Below are 18,351 nucleotides of genomic sequence, written 5' to 3'. Positions count from 1 at the left end.
AAATCATTTTAATGACAAGTTTTACATTGGCAAAAAGCCATGCTACAGAAGGTGTTCAAAAGTTCGACCAGAAGCAGTCACACAGGCTTCACAACGCCACCGCATGGAATCCCTAACGTTCTGGAAGATTCCTGGCGTGTCTCGAATCTCCCCGGCAGCTACAGAGATGCGAGCGACGAGGTCTTCAACTGAATCAACGGGGGTCTCTTACAGTGTCTTCATTTGACCCAGCAGAAGAAGTCCAGGCATGATAGGTCCAGCGATCTAGCAGGCCAATGAACCGGACCATGAACCTATCCAATGCTGTCCAAAATGTAATGTTTAGGTGTTGGCGGACGTCACTGGTATAATGTGGGGGAGCCCAATCATGCTGGAACCACATCGAGCGGCGCAACGACTGAGGAACATGTGCTTCTTCAATAAGTTTGGACAGGACTTGCTGTAGAAAGATCAAGTATGCCCTATCGTCTAGACAAGGGGGCAGAAGGTACGGTCCAATGAGGTGGTCTCCAACAATGCCGGCCCAAACATTGACAGAGAAATGGCATTGAGTTGCACGTGTTCGCGTACCATGGAGGTTCTCCAAAGCCCACAAATGGGCGTTATGTTGATTGAAAGTTCCCTCTCTTGTGAAACTTGCCTCATCCATGAACAATACGGACGCAGCAAATGCGGTCTGCCACACTCTGTTGAAGAAACCAAGTAGCAAAAGTCCTCCAGAGTGGATAATCTGCATGCTCCAATGATTGGACGCGTTGCAGATGGTATGAACTCATTTGGTTTGTTGACAGTATCCTCCATACAATGGATTGGGAAATGCCCAATCGTTGGCCTATTGCTCGAGTACTCGTACTCGGATTGCCTTCTGCAAGATGTAGGACATTCTCCTCATTGTCCGGTGTCCTCGTCGTTTGCTGTCTTGTGATACCTCTTGTGAAACAACCAGTCTCACGTAACCTTCTGTGCACACGTGCGAAAATCGTATGATGAGGACCAAGGCTGTGCGGGAAACGTTCCTGTTGCAAGTGCAGAGCGGCGCGCCCGTTACAGTCCGCAGTTCCATATACGAGGTGCATGTCGGCCAGTTCAATGTTTGAATACTCGTCCATCCTACTGCCTCTGGAACCGGTTCGCAAATGCTTACTTACAGCAGGATCGCTGTTCATGCAACCTCCCGTTCAATGTCCTCTACCGCACGACGAAGCCATTTCGGACCCTGCAATGCTATGTGATTCCGATTCGTCTTTGTGCCCCCTACACCTCCTGCAAGTTTGTCGCACTGGTTGTGAATCACCCTGTATATACAGAGAGAGAGAGAGAAAATCGGATCTAACAGGGAGAAAATTAAGTAGGGGTGCGCAAAATAAAATAAATTACTTAGGGGTGCCATTATTAAAAAAAGGTTGAAAACCACTGGACATATCACATAGTGGTACAATGTGGTCTAAGTTGCTTAAGCACTTAAAACAAATTTTGAAACATTTTACTGTCATAATTGTAACTTCTCATCATAAAATCAATTCTAAGTGTAGTTTAACTGAGGGGGAAAAAAAAAAATCTTAAAAGTTTTAGTGCGCTAGTACACGTACACACACACACATGCACAAATTTTAAAAAAGTTCTGTTTATACTTGAGCATGACCACTAGATCAGAGTTGTTTACTAATTTTAATCATTAATCAATCATTCCAAAAATGAATACAATCTTCAACCATATATAGCAGTGACAAGGTATAAACTGTAACATCGGCTATGACAACACTGTTTAATTATTAGTAATCTGAAAGTTAAATGTTTGCCTTGAGACTTTATAATATTATATACTTCAATTGTTTGGGGTTTGTTTAGATTATTCTAATTATCTTTATTTGAAACATTTAATTTTTTTATTACTAGAGAAAAATATGGTGATATATCACTGATATTCTTATAGTGAATTACAATCCATAGCCTATTATGCCTTGTGCGTTTATTCTTTTTAGTATAATTTTTTTTAGCATACATAAACCTAAAGAGTGGATTCCTGTTTGTTTCTTAATTCAATGTTAGTGGAACAACCCAATTAAAGTTTTTTTTCTTTTTTCTTACTGATGAACCATGGGTAAAAGATAAGTTATCCCTAGATTCCTTAATCTGAATATACGCTAAGCTATTACTGATAAGAGATCTTGCATACTGACAATGAGAATTAAACTGATCATACAGAAACTACTGCTAAAAATTATGACATTCAACTCAATGTTAATAATGTTTGATGTTCAAATGATAATTTAAAGTAGGACCATGTTGGATGTACGGCAGGCCCCCGTTATAACGCGGTTCGCTTTATGCTGATTCGCTATAACGCTGTTCTTATATTATAACCCGTATCTGACTATAACGATGTCACAGATCACTAACGCTCTTTTACAGATTGCATTTTTGCATATTTAACGAAATCGTTTCATTTGATGGAGTCCATAGTTTGAAAATGAATAGCAAAACAGCATTAAAATGTTTCCCACGTCAGTGAAATTTTCTCGCACGCTAATTTAATTGCAGTACAGTAACTTGTTACGCAGTTCCGAGATCAACATTTTAAAAAATGATTAAGTATATTGCTTGTAATATTTGCGTTATATGCATTTATCCGAAGTCTAGTCATCACTCCGTACAGTATTAGACATCGTGCGTAACGGGCAGTTTACTCGAACATTGTATCGTAATTAATGCAACCAACGCAGTTACATTTTCGAAGAGTTAATAATGGCCGATAAGAAAGAAAAAGCAACAACAACGTCTGGGCACAGTACGAAGACTATAAATGTAAGAAACAGACTGAATTTGAAAATTAAATTAGACGTTTGAAGCGAATCGATGCCATAATTTAGGACTTCCAAGTTGAACTGTAAGAACAATTATAAAAAAATAAAAGAATTAATTTTAGCAGCGGGAAAGATAGCTGTTCCACTGCAAGCAACTAGGGTTAGGCCGGCTATTAGGATTGAAATTGAAAGACGTTAACTAATTTTATTGAAGATAATATCCAATGCAGAATTCAGTTAATATTATAAAAAAAAAAAAAAGGGAGAGAGAGAGAGAGAGATTAGCCAATATGATGATCTGAAGAAAACTCACCTAAAAAAAAAAAAAAAAGTGGAACCATTTAAAACTGGTAAGGGCTGGTTGAATAGATTTAAAATCTAGGGAGAAGCCGCAAGTGCAGATCAAGGAACCGAAACTTTCAAAAAAGAACTTGTTAAAAAGAAATTATTGAAGAGGAGTATTGTGTGTTATACTTCTCAACAAGTTTATAACATAGATGAAGCAGGACTTTTGTGGAAACGAATGCCTAAAAGAAGTTTCATATTGAAAGAAGAAAAAAAACATGCCAGGTTTCAAAGGCGAAGGATCGGGTGACTATATTGTTGGGTGGTAACGCTGCGGGGATTTAAAATTACTACCCCTTTTAGTTTATTTAGAAGAGGGCCAAAGTTCAACCCAAAATCGATACATTTTTCATGATTAAATTAAATCAATTTAGATCAATTAAATTCATGATTTTAATTGGAATTTTAAGTTTAATTTTGATACGTATGTAGTTACCACATAATTATACGTATGTAATGCAGAATATTTTATATGTACAAATATTTGAATATTAAATATTTTGACCGACATTTCTGCATCTTTTCACTACCGTTTATTATTGATTAGGAAATATCCTATGGCACCGACATATGTTAAGTTACCTTATGGGAATGCGGCACTCGCTTAGCGCGGAATCACTTAGCGCTCTGTTTTATCGGAACGAATTATCAGCACTAAGCAGGGGTCACCTGTAAATTCTTAACTAATTCTTTAAGGGTTCAAATTACTAATTTGAAGCCTTAAAGAATTTTTCTGGAAGACTAAGAAAAAAAAAAAAACTTTCTGCAAAAAAAAAAAAAAAAACACAAACTGACAACCTTTCTTAATGAAAACTAATTTTCAAAAATTGAATTTTATTGGAATACATGAAAATCAGCTTAAAATATATAGAAGTTATATCTTCAAAGGATAAATTAAATTGCCTTTAATCATAAAATTACAAAAACTCGTTTTTCTGGTGCTGTTAAAGATAATGTATTTTCAAGACACTGTAATTCAGTCTTTGAAGGTTTTCATTTCTGCATCCTAGAAATTGAGGTTTATTAAGTTCATTTCATTTTTTTCAGATGTCATCATTTCAATATTTTTTGTTTCAAAATTTAACATGAAAATCACAAACTTCCATACTTTCTTTGAGTCAACAGCCAACATTTTAAGCAATAATAGCAGTATATAGCAGTATTTTAAGCAATAATAGCAATAATAGCAGTATAGTATATTTTAGATAGTTAAACAGCAGTGAATTTAGAACAGTTTCTAGCATAATTCATTAAATACCAATAGCTTGACTCATACTGAAACTTTGATATTTTGCTAAAAAATTATCATAAAAGAACAGAAGCAAACTATATATTTACCAACTCCTGAAAATATATCATAGACATACTAATCTCAATTTCAATAACTATCTTTAACAAAGTTTTTACACACACACATATATATATATATATCAACAATCATTAAAGGATATGAACACAGGCTACTAGAGTACTCTAATAGGCTATAATATGAATGATAATGCACAAGTAAGTTATGTAAAAAAAGTCATAGATGAACAAAAATAAATAAAATAATACCCACTTAAACAATATAAATTTAATCTAGGATATAAAACCATTAAGCTCTGAAGTGTAATATTTATTGCTGAAATTACCATTATCACAAAATTACTGAATTATGCACAAAAAAATCTATATACACAAAAAAGAAAGGAAATAAATTAGTGAAATATTTAAGAAACAGTTCTGATTGCTGTAGCAAATAGGTTTAACAAATTATCACATATTTCTAAATAAATATGTTAGAATGATCTTACCTCATTACCTTTATTTTTAATTAACTCTATCTCTTCTGGAGTAAAAGTTGTCATTGTTATTGACTTTACCCTGTGGGGTGGTGTTAAGCCACGCCTATAATGAAAAAGAAGTAACCAATCAACAAGTGTATGTTCCACCATCTGAGAAATTTGATATCTATTAAGGTAATATATCTTTAAGGATATGGTAACTGTCTTTCCAGGTGGTGTTCTTTTTCAACAAATGTTTACTGGTGTCCTTGTCAGTTCACTTTAAAAAAAGAGTTTAACCCAGCAGAAGCCTAATGAGGACACAAATGATTAAATATTTCTGCACAAAAGAATATCTTCTAATGTATATTATTATTTATTTTGGTTTCCAAGACAAAAGGAAAACAATAATATTCTTACATTTTAGAAACCACAATAGATTAATAATAATTTTTAAAAATAAGAATGCAAATTTTCAATTAAGATAAAATCACTGATAATTCATATTCAAGGAAATTTGTTTGATTTTTGTCTTGAATAAAAGTTACCTTAAAGTAATATAAAGTTATCAAGCCTTTGGCTTCTTCAGCTTTCAGATGAAAAACATTTAAGAGCTGAAGTAAGAATAGCATTTACTTTTTTAATACTCTTGATCTGATTATCACTAGTGATTCTTCATGAATTAAGAATCTGCAGATAAAGGAACCACTAGGTGGTAGTGATTACAATTTGCTGAAGTGAATTTACTCAAAGAGGTAACTACCATCAGGGGTAAAGGGAAGGGTTTTTGCTTTCGTAAAGGCGACTACGATGGTCTGAGACAATATTTAAATTCTATACAGTGGGACCAACTGATGATGTTACCAACAGCAAATTCAAAATGGGAAGCATTCAAAGAAATTATCTTGGAAGCTACTAGGCTTTACATACCAACTAAGAAATACTGTTCAAAGTTTAGGCCTAAATGGATGTCAGATGAATTAATGAGACACATTGCAGAGAAGAAAAATGCATGGGATACATATAAATTAACATGACACAGAAGCCTATGATAGATATAAGCTGGTCTGTAACCAAGTCACAAAGGAGGTTAGGCAGGCAAAGGCAGACTATGAGAAATCTTTGGCAAAGGATGCAAAGAAAAACAGCAAAGCGTTCTTTACTTATGTAAACTCTAGAAACGAAGGGGATGAATCAGATTGGTCCACTTGATATCGATGGTTCAACTGTTGATGATCCTGCTCAGGTAGCTAACAAACTAAATGAATATTTTGCAATAACTGAGAGGAAAGTGGAGGAGAAATTGTTGAGGATAAACATAAAAAGAGGCACCTGGGGTGGATGGGATCTATTCAGTAATACTAAAGGAGGCAGCAAAGAAAGTAAGCAAACCCTTAGCCATAATTATGAGAGCTTCTTTGGACTTAGGGGAGGTATCCATAGATTGGAGATGTGCAAATGTGACCCAAATTCACAAAGGAGTATCAAAGGCTGACACAAGTAATTATAGACCTGTGAGTTTAACTTCTGTTCCAGGAAAATTAATGGAGGCACTGGTTAAAGAAGCACTGCAGGATCATCTAGACAAGACTTCAGTTATAGCTTGGAAACAGCATGGTTTTGTTAAGGCAAAGTCTTGCCTGACCAATTTGATTGGATACTATGATGCAGTCACAAAAGAACTGGATGCAGGGAATAACTTTGATATTATATACTTGGATATTAAAAAGGCTTTTGATACTGTTGCACATGGAAGACTGCTGCACAAATTGGAGCAGTGTGGCATTGGAGGCAAATTGCTGCTATGGATAAAGGGGTGGTTGAGGGGGAGAAGACAGAGAGTGGTAATCAATGGACACTGCTCATCGTGGATTAATGTTATTAGTGGAGTTCCTCAGGGTTCAATGTTGGGTCCATTATTGTTTTCTGTATTCATAAATGATATTGATGATTGTATATCAAGCTTAATGTCTAAGTTTGCAGACGATACGAAGGTTGGCAGGGTTGTCAAGGACACTACTGATACTATGCTGCTGCAACAGGATCTGGAAAAGTTGAGCAGATGGGCTGAGAGGTGACAAATGAAGTTTAACATTGACAAATGTAAAGTACTACATATGGGAAACAGCAACCCCAGAGCAACGTATCAACTCAGTGGTACGTTGCTACATATGGGAAACAGCAACCCCAGAGCAACATATCAACTCTGTGGTACTACACTGACAGTGGTAGAGAATGAAAGGGACCTGGGGGTGGTTGTGCAGGCAGATATGAAGTTCTCTGAGCAGTGTAGATGGGCTGCAAGAGTAGCTCATGGTGTATTTTCAATGATATATTGGAATTTTTCTAGCAGGGATAAGGAGGTGATTATTCCCTTGTATAAGGCAATGGTCAGGCCACACCTAGAGTACTGTATACAGGTCTGGAGGCCTCATTTCAAGAAGGATGTAGAGCTGCTGGAACGAGTACAGAGAAGGGCAACAAGATTAGTGAATGGAACAAAGGGGTGCACTTATGAGGAAAGGCTTAAGTTTTGCAAATTACAGTGTCTGGAGACTAGGCACCAGTGAGGTGATCTGATAGAGGTGTATAAAGCCTTGAATGGTTTGAGCATGCTAATTGCTGATGGGGATTTTTCCTCTTGCTCACAATAATCACCTGAGAGGGCATAAATTCAAATTGAGGAAAGACAGATATAGGATAGATGTGCGGAAATTTGCCTTTAGCCAGCGGGTGGTTGGTTGGTGGAACAGGCTTCCATCCCTTGTCGTGGAAGTTGATAGCCTAAATAAGTTTAAGGCTCAACTGGACAGGTATTTCGAACAGAGGGGTGAAGTGGAAGTGGTTTTTTTTTTTTTTTTTTTTTTTGGCTGATGCTGCATTAGCTTGCTTTCTTGCATCAAATGCCTCTACTAATGCTAAGATACAAAAAAAAAAAAAAAAAAAAACTTTTGGAAACTAGGAAAAATGCATCTGGTTTTAAGTCACCTGGTGTTTTCAGATTGAATGTAATTTTTTTCTTTATAGTTAATCTCTGAGGCTGGACTCATGAAAACATTCTTCAACTTGGACATGTCATCAGATCTTTCAATAAATACTACACATAATGGAACAACTATAGATGGTGTATTTAGTAGTTTTTTTTTTTTTTTTTTTGTAGTTGTTGGCGCATTGGCTTCTGTGGCCATAATGCACCTCCCAAGGTTTTTTTTGCAGTACTTTGATCCAAGCCCGAGGTGGGATTCAAACCTGCAACCTTTGGGTTGCCAGGCAGGTACTTTACCCACCTGCCTAGGCTAGTCAGCATATTTAGTCGGTAACTCTTCAATGTAAAAATGATATATCCTACTTTAGTCATCACAGACCAATACTTTCAGTAACCTATATGTAATTGTTATTAATAAAATAAAAACATTGTTATATTATTATCTATGAATTTTATTAATATCTGGACATTTTATTAATATCTAAAACATTTTTAAAGACCAATGACTCTTAAATGTAAAACACATTAGGCAGGACACATTATGTACCTGGTACAGAATTTTTATTTTTTAAAAGAATAACACAAAACTACTGTACAATTAGATAATAAAAACATTCTACTATAAGAATGTTGTTTAAAAATATAATGGTCTCTCAGAATTAATATAACATAATGGTAGCATGAACTTAAAAGGTCTTGCATAAAACTTGCATAAAACCATTCCACTGGAATGCATACACAATCTATTAAAATTGTTGTTCCTATTTTTTCCTGTTATTTTTATCTTATTAGGCAAAAATTGTGAATTCCAGTTAACCAAATATAAAAAAAAAATTAACATTTCTGAAAATAAAAAAATAAAATAAATAAAAAATAATGCTGATCAATCAGTTAAGCTCATTAGTTTCAGACTTATTCACTGAATTAACTATTGAGTATATACACTGTAATTAATAAACTTACCTAATTTATACAATACTGTCAATTTAGAATTTCATAGTCACAAATTAGGGAAGATTTACTAAAAATATATATTTATTAGCATTAGCATTAGTAGAGGTATTTGATGCAAGAAAGCAAGCTTATGCAGCATCAGCCAGAAAAAAAAAAAAAAAAAAAATACCCCCCCTTCCACTTCACCCCTCTGTTCATTTGAAATACCTGTCCAGCTGAGCCTTAAACTTATTTAGGCTATCAACTTCCATGACAAGGGATGGAAGCCTGTTCCACTAACCAACCACCCGCTACCTAAAGGCAAATTTCCGCACGTCTATCCTACATCTGTCTTTCCTCAATTTGAATTTATGCCCTCTCAGGTGATTATTCTGAGCAAGAGGAAGAATCCCATCAGCATTGAGCATGCTCAAACCATTCAAGGCTTTATACACCTCTATCAGATCACCTCGCTGGTGCCTAGTCTCCAGACACTGTAAAAAACTTAATTTGCACCCCCTTGTTCCATTCACTAATCTTGTTGCCTTCTCTGTACTCGTTCCAGCAGCTCTACATCCTTCTTGAAATGAGGCCTCCAGACCTGTATACAGTACTCTAGGTGTGGCCTGACCATTGCCTTATACAAGGGAATAATCACCTCCTTATCCCTGCTAGAAAAATTCCTATATATCATTGACAATACACCATGAGCTACTCTTGCAGCCCATCTGCACTGCTCAGGGAACTTCATATCAGCCTGCACAACCACTCCCAGGTCCTCTGAAGAGTCCTCGACATTAGGACTCTTCAGAGGATAGATATGAAATGAGTATCACATCTGTCTTCTAAAGAACCTAGTCACTGCTACAGTTTAGCAATTGTTCTTGATAACTGAATTCCAGAGGAGAACTGCAATGTTGAAATTAATGCAATTTTATTTATTGAACTGAATGTACACAACACTGGCCAAAAAAATATGAACCTTTGAGTAACAAATCTGACCACCTTTTTTTCAAACAACAGCAAGTGTGTAACACGGCATGGATTATACAAGGTGTTTTAGTGCATTTTGCTCTAATTGTAACCATTCTTCCAGCAAAATACTGTATAGCTACAAAAAAAAAAGTTAAAGGAACAGAACTTTGCCAAATACCCTCTCCAGCATATCCACACATTCTCAACAGGATTGAGATCAAGTGAATGTTGAACCAGGGAAGATGGTGGAAATCTGTGTCATGATGATACAAAGGTTGGCAGGGTTGTTAATGACAGTAATGACAGCATGCTACTGCAACAGGATCTAGAAAAATAATGACAAGTTTAATATGTGTGTTTTCCAATTAATGTTGAACTTGTTGTCATTATTTATTCTGTCTCCATTTTGCTCTGTGTCTGCAATAATCCACAATAGTAATAATGAATCCAGAGCACACAGGCCTCTTTAATCAGGATCTAGAAAAATTAGGCAGACAGGCTGAGAAGTGGCAACTGAAGTTTAAAATTGACAAATGCAAAGTACTGCATATGGGTAGCAGTAACCCCCAGAGAAATGTACCAACTGTACGATACTACATTCAGGGTATTGGAGAATGAAAGAGACCTGGCAGTAATTGTGCAGTCAAATATGAAGTTCTCTGAGCAGTGAAGACAGGCTGCCAGGACAGCTCATGGAGTTTTGTCAATGATACACAGGAATTTTGCTAGCAGGAATAAGGAGATTATTATCCCTGTGTATCAGGCAATGAAGTCAGGTCACACCTTGAGTACTGAATACAGGTCTAGAGGCCTCATTTTAGGCAGGATATATAGCTGCTGGAATGAGTACAGAAAAGGCCAATGGGATCTGACTGAGGTGTTTAAGGCTTTGAATAGTTTGAACTGAAGTTTAAAATTGACAAATGCAAAGTACTGCATATGGGTAGCAGTAACCCCAGAGAAATGTACCAACTGTACGATACTACATTCAGGGTATTGGAGAATGAAAGAGACCTGGCAGTAATTGTGCAGTCAAATATGAAGTTCTCTGAGCAGTGAAGACAGGCTGCCAGGACAGCTCATGGAGTTTTGTCAATGATACACAGGAATTTTGCTAGCAGGAATAAGGAGATTATTATCCCTGTGTATCAGGCAATGAAGTCAGGTCACACCTTGAGTACTGAATACAGGTCTAGAGGCCTCATTTTAGGCAGGATGTATAGCTGCTGGAATGAGTACAGAAAAGGCCAATGGGATCTGACTGAGGTGTTTAAGGCTTTGAATAGTTTGAACAAGCTCAATGCTGATAAGATTCTTCCTCTTGCCGAGATTATGAACTTGAGGGGGCAAAAATTCAAACTGAGAAAAGGTGGTTGCAAAATAGATGTGCAGAAATTTGTCTTTAGCCAGTGAGTGGTTGATTGCTGGAACAAACTCCCATTTGTTACTGTGGAAGTTGATCGCTTAAATAAATTCAAGGAAGAACTAGACAAATTTTTGGAGGGAATGGATAGGTTAAATGGGAATATATATTTTTTTTTTTTTTTTTTTTTTTTTTGGCTGATGCTATATAAGCTTGCTTTCTGTTATCATATGCCACTACTAATGCTCTCCGAATGATTCTTGCACAATTCTGGGATGATGTACGGTTGCATTGTCATCTATAAAGTGGCCATCACCTTTGAGATAAAAGTGTAACACTGTAGAATCAGTGTTACACTTTGAATCAGATCCATTGTAACACGGTGCAATGGATCTGATTCAAAATTCGGGTGTTTCCTGGATGACATTTGATCCACTGAAAGGACCCAGTCCATGCCAACAAAACATTCCCTACACCATACCACAAGGCAAGCAGAGTCCATTACTTTGTGAGGTTCTCGCCATTGCTTATTGGAGGCTTGAAGTGGTAAAACCCATTAGTCTCTAGAGCAAAGTTTCCAGCATTCCCTACACCATACTACAAGGCAAGCAGTAAAAACCATACCACAAGGCAAGCAGTAAAAGTGGTAAAACCCATTAGTCTCTAGAGCAAAGTTTCCAGAATCCCCCCCACCCCCTCACACACACACACACACACATACACACACACACACACACACACACTTCTCTTTCAACTCATGCACTAAGAGAGAGAGAGAGAGAGAGAGAAAATCTTTATTGTACAGTAAAGATACAGATACATACGTTTTGATACCTTTTGTGTTTGGGGTTTTCATAAAAAAAAAAAGTAAATTTTTCTGTTTTTCTCTGAAAAAAGTGGCATCCAAATAGGTAAGCAGCTGCCAGTACCTAATATTTTCAATTCCCTGCACATGTATGGGTTGAAATAGGGTAGTTCTGAGCTTAGTTGAATTCAGATGTTATTTGCTACACATTGGATATCCTATTTTGTTATATGGTCTTCCATAGAATATTACAGCTTCACGCTTGAAGTATTTTTTTTCCTGCCGCATTTATGGCTTTGAAATGTGGAAGAACTGCTTGTTTTCCACTCATTAAAAACCTTTGAAGATGGATGCTTTTGAGAAACCAGTTATCTTTTGTTTCTTGAATCATGGCTCCTGTTAAACATGAACCCACGATAAGACCTTTTTCAAAGTCTGATAGATCATGCATTTTCCCCATTCTGGCTGCAGATTACTGCAGATGAACAGCCTGTGCAGTCTTTATACTCAATGAGAAAACACATCTTCACTCCATGTCACAGTTTTCTTTGCGTCTATTTGCATTTCTTCTGCCTGTTTTCTTTGTCTTAATACAAAGGTTCATACTTTTTTTGGCCAGTGTGTGTACTTTACTGTAGGAAATATTTATTTCTGCTCCTGGTATAAATAAACCATTTAATTTTGCAATATATGTGAAGTCTAGTATTTACTAAAGTTAAATTTAATTGTCAATCCCTCAAAACACCTGTCACACAATACACTCAACGTTAAAAACATTTTTACTGGCGTTATTTGGAAAAAGCGTTACGTTACCTAGAAATTGTCATGAAACCTAATGCTCATGCATTGTACTTGTTGCATGCAGTGACGCAACAAGTACAACACATGCACCCAAGAAAACTCAATTGTACACAACAAGTGCAGTGATGCAAGTACAATTGGGCAGTGACGTGATACATTATACCATTATATCAGCATAATGATATCTGCTCTACAATGTCATTAACCTTTGCCCCTGGCAGTTCCACCTATCCTTTTTACAAAGCATGTTACCCGTTTCCCTGACAATAGTCACCAACAACTACTAGTTCCTGTGGGACCAGCGCATTCTGCCTTGGGGGTTGCCGCTGTGTTGCGCGATGACCAAGTGCAAGCTCTGGCATTGATGTGGGCAGCTGAGAGCTTGATGGGCCCCTCAATTTAGATCTTTCGAGGGCATCCACCATGTCCTTCAAACTCTCATATAGGCCCATAACAACGCTGAGTTGTCGCCTGATTTCCTTACACTCCTTACATCGTGCACACACAAAGACATCCCCCATGGCAATATCATGTTCCTTCCAGAGAGTTCGGCAAACATTTCACAAGTTGCACATTTTTTTAGGCTGTGATGCGTTGGAGAATCGCCCCCCCCTCAGTTCTCTCAAGTCACAGCACTCCTGCCACTTTGTTTTTTTTTTGTAGTTGTTGGCGCATCGGCTTCTGTGGCCATAATGCACCTCCCAAGGTTTTTGCAGTACTTTTATCCAAGCCCGATGTGGGATTCGAACCCGCGACCTTTGGGTTGCTAGGCAGGCACTTTGCCCACCCGACTAGCCCGGTCGGCCTGCCACTTTGTGCCCGTTGCTTTGCTGCTCTAGTTTGGGGCATGCTATTTTAAATTAATAAATTAAATTAATTAAATGTCAATACTACACTATCTTTTTTTTTTTTTTTTTTTTTTTTTTTTTATGAAAACCCCAAACACAAAAGGTATCAAAACCTATAGTACTTAGTACCGTGCATGGGTTGAAGAAGTATGGGGGAAGGGAGATGCCGGCAACTTTGCTCTAGAGACTAAACATGGGTTTCACCACTTCAAGCCTCCAATAAGCAAAGTGGTGGTATTTCACCGGTTGATGAAAGTCATCTACCACCTACTAATAGAAACAGTGAAGCATATTACTCGATATAATTATGCGTTAGAGCTACCTAGCTACCTCAATGAAAAATTTGAATTCCCTACCACTATATACAAAAACAATGGCTGCAAGATTCGAATGAAATAACGGTTTTATGTAAATTAAGTAGTAATCCACAAAAACTCTTTATCTAAATTAAAATAAAAAATAACCAGCCTAACTATAACTATAAGACTACGTATTAAGTACAATATAAAATAACAATTATGTAAATTAAAAGGCAAACACTTATCACTTAAGTGGTTGTACAAGATTTATACCACGGATATCATTCTGAAGAACTATTAGCAAGTATGCGAAATAAAATTCATAAAATGTCAGTGACTGAAACTACAGGACTTCCATACACATTCTACCATTACTGAAATGAAAACTGTACATGATTACTGCAAATATAGATGTGGTCGATGGATTGGTAAACAGTGCAATCGGTACTTTAGTATATTTCAAATTTGAGGGCGACGAAACAGTTAAACGAGTATGGATGAAAGTTCCCGAGTCAAAAATAGGACATAACCTTCAATCTTGTTATAAACAATATGTGAAAGAAACATTTACCTAGTCAATCCATACCTATTGTCGTTTTGTTATTTGGTTTTTAGGCGCATTAACAACTAAGGCCATATTGCTCTGAGGATATGCAATGGTCATTCCCTGACCTTGCCACATCCTCCGTATTTGGTGGTCATGGGCTCGAACCCCAGTCTAATCAAGAAGCGTGTGCTATGCACTGCTGCTCCTGCCCACCTGGTTACGAAGGCGCTTCATACCTATTATAAAACGATCAACTACGATTCCATTCAAGAACAACAGGAAATTAACATGTAGACGTACACAATTTCCTTTAGTATGTACTTGTGCTTTGACTATACATAAATCTCAAGGAGGGACCTTCGACAAAGTTGTATATAATTATGAGAAAGATCATCAACAGAACTTGTATACATTGCATTATCTCGAGTTACCTCATTACAAGGTTTATATATTACAAATCCCCACTATGATTTCACCATGACAAAGCTACTAGTAATATATAACTTCGTGCTGAACAATATCACTTGAAAAATAATAAGCTACTGTCTCTACAGGATGAACACATACCAATTTGTATGAAATCGCTGACTATTTCATACAAAGTGGTATATCTATATTGTCAACGAATGTACAAAGTTTATGGGCACATGTTCGAGATATCGAAACGGACACAATCTTACAGCAATCCAAAATATTAATATTAAGTGAAACATGGTTGGATAATGATGAACATATATTACTTAAAGCATTCCAATGTGTGATTCATCAGTACACCACATTTCTTTGCACAACATAATAGCAGCAATGCAACAGCGGTATTAGATTAAATTGGAGGCATCTGTGGATCTTTGTGCAAATTCAATGGCGAATCTATTTTCATTGTTGCCATATACATCACTCCAGGGATGTCATTAGATATAATTCAAAAATTCACAAACAAGAATTTGATGCAGTATTCCATTGATGGTGCAAAATTATTGGTAGAGCCACTGGATCGTATGCCTATAGTTCTCACTGATGATTTCAATCTAGAATTAAATTCTGAGGCCGGAAAGAAGTTTTGTAAATTTATGAAAGATGTCTTCAATTTAGATATTAAGTCAAATACTTTAGTAAATACTACACGTAACAGAACGACAATCGATGGAGTATTCACTCGGGAATTAAAATCATTTGAGTGTCAAAATTATGTATCTTATTTTCAGTTACCAAAGACCAACAATTTTAGTGTTATTATAATATATTTTATACAAATTATTTCATTGTACACTAGTACAATGAAAAATTCCATTCATTGTATTTCATTGTACTGAAATTATTTTTTCAATAAAAATAATTATAATGCAGCAATACTTTTATTTAATTTACTGTACCAGTTTCATAATGTTTTATTTTACTGTACCAGTTTCATAATGAGTTCCTGCAGTAAAGACATTTTTAAAAGGCACTATGACATTATCAGTGACACTATCAGTCTTAGAGTAGAGCAGCAGCAACTCATGTACCTGGTACATAATTTTGATGTTAAAAACGTTTTTTATTCACTTTTTAATTTCCACTAACATCCATATGAAGCCATTATATTTCTTTAAAAAAAGTGACTAAAGATCAAAGAAAATGACCACATAATTACACTGGTGGACATCAATTTCCTCCCTGAAATAATTGACAAATTATTTCAGGGAGGAAGTATTATTTCAGGGAGGAAAATAGGAAGTATGTTCAGAAACTCAGATGTGCTTAAAAAGTTCTCATCACCCTCAGTTTTCAAATATCATAGGTTAATGACCGAAACCAAGACCTGTCATTAAAGCTTCATGTTGTACATTCCTATTTAGACCTTTTTCCTGAAAACTTGGAAGCAGTCTCCAATGAACAAGGCGAAAGATTTCACCAAAATTTTTCTCAAATGGGAAAAAAAAAAAAAAAAAAAAATACCAGGAACAGTGTCCAAATATATTGGCAGGCTATTGTTTGAATCTTATATGGAAGACACCAATGGACGATTATAAAAGGCAAAAAATGACAAAAGTGTTTTGTTATCAGATAAACATTTTTGTAAATAGAATAAGGTTAATAGACTCATTTTTCAATAATTAGTACTTGAAACTTTGACATGAATCATATTGCTGTAACACCCACCCATTTGGTGGGTGTTAACAGCAATATAATTGCCATACATGTATTTTAATTCAGCAACATCAAATTTACAGGAATCACCCTGAATTTTAACAGAGAGGAAAAAAAATTTTTTTTATTTTTTCCAACCAGTGTTATTTAAGAACCTTTCATTCAGTACTTTACATTACAATAACCACTTCAGTATATTTTGTACTGTTTTTTAAATATTATCTCTTTTTCATGTTATTAGGCAATGTTTTTTTTTTAGTTTTTCCTAACATTTATTTATTTAATTTTACCACTGCTAAAATTATACATTCATTTTACCACTGGCAACATTATTTTTGAGAGAGATGAATGTGTGCCAACCTTTCCTCTTTTCTAGAGCAACGTTAATTCTCAGTTTTCATTGTCTTGGTACTGTATGTTAATCAAAAGCTTTTCAGATATTCAGACAACTTTTTTTAAAATTTACGCTGTATTTTGCTGATATGTATTAGAATTCATTTTGATCAACTATTCCTTAAATAATTAACATGTTAGTTCACTATTTTTCAATGTATACACTCATAAAAATAAAGGCAAACAACCTAGATTTTAGCTACCTCTGATATTTGAAGAAATTTGTTTTGCAGGCTAAATGTTTCCAAGTCTAGCAATTACAATCAATTTACATTGACTTTTATTAAATTAATTAAAAATACTTCCATAATCAGATGATACGAGAAATTAATATTACATTTTTCTCCCTTTACTTTCTAGCTAATATATATAAATAGAAGTCCTGACCTCAAATCTTAAATTATATAAAATCAGTTAAAATCTGAAATATAAAATGGGGAGAAAAAGAGCTTTTACACATAAAAATATTATTATACTTTTAAATAGCAGGAAATGCTTATTATCTATATATGTTTTAAATACATAGCAATCAATAATCTAATGCTTTAAAGATTTATCAACTCTTCAAACTATGACAAGTTAATCTTTCTTCAGGAGAATCCTCAAAAAGATCACTGCCTCATGTATTAAATAAATAACTGAAATGAAAAACAAATCTTTCAGTAGTGGCCTAAAATAACCTTTCTTTCAGGTGTTAATTATCTGAAGAGACTGTGAGGCAAAATGAAAATTGAGTGACCCATTTCTGAAGTTCTATATTTATCTTCCCTTTTTTTTACATTTCTGTATCAGTGAGATAACTGATTCCATTCATTCTTTTATCAGTGCTTGATAGAACAATATTGTCTCCATGGCATACCAAACAACTCACATAAACAATTTATAAAATTCACACCAGTTAGTCGTTCTGATAGGGGCTGACTATGGGGTCAGATTGGTCACCCCCCTCCTACTGATCTAAATAGAGGGAAGATTTTCATTACTCCCCTGCTGGTTCCAGATATAATTTCCAGACTGCAACTTCCCTGCCACTAAAAATCAGAAGTCAGTGGTCATGCTTGTTCGGCACAGTTTATAAACATAATTATTGGCAGAACTTTCCATAAACATAACAGAATACATAACCATACTATTTTTTCAATATTGAGAAAATTCATTGCTCTAAGCTCTTGTCTGTAGCTTTCACATTTCAGCAATAATGGGACTTGCATCCCTTTTTATGATACCTATGAAAGAAGATGCAACTCTTCACTATTACTTCTTTATGCATTAAGAATACCCAGGTAAAGGAACCATTATGGCTAAAATGAAATACAAATCTTTTAGTAGTGGCCTAAAATAACTTCTTTCTTTCAG

General features: G+C 35.6%; 1 protein-coding gene across 2 annotated transcripts in view; it reads right to left on the bottom strand.

The window, feature by feature from the left end:
- The window catches only part of LOC150091797 (uncharacterized), a 115,921-nt gene that overhangs the window by 76,263 nt on the left and 21,307 nt on the right, over positions 1-18,351 (bottom strand). For both annotated transcript variants that reach the window (XM_090376985.1, XM_090376988.1), the window contains exon 2: positions 4,946-5,039. In XM_090376985.1, the coding sequence (XP_090233111.1) occupies positions 4,946-5,039 (94 nt within the window). The remainder of the gene's footprint in view (positions 1-4,945; positions 5,040-18,351) is intronic.

The sequence above is a fragment of the Mastigoproctus giganteus genome, chromosome 1, assembly GCF_048544385.1.
Source record: "Mastigoproctus giganteus isolate SK-2022 chromosome 1, ASM4854438v1, whole genome shotgun sequence".
NCBI classification, from domain to species: domain Eukaryota; kingdom Metazoa; phylum Arthropoda; class Arachnida; order Uropygi; family Thelyphonidae; genus Mastigoproctus; species Mastigoproctus giganteus.
Note: the sequence above shows the minus strand (reverse complement) of the source record. Positions and strands in the feature narration are given on the sequence as shown.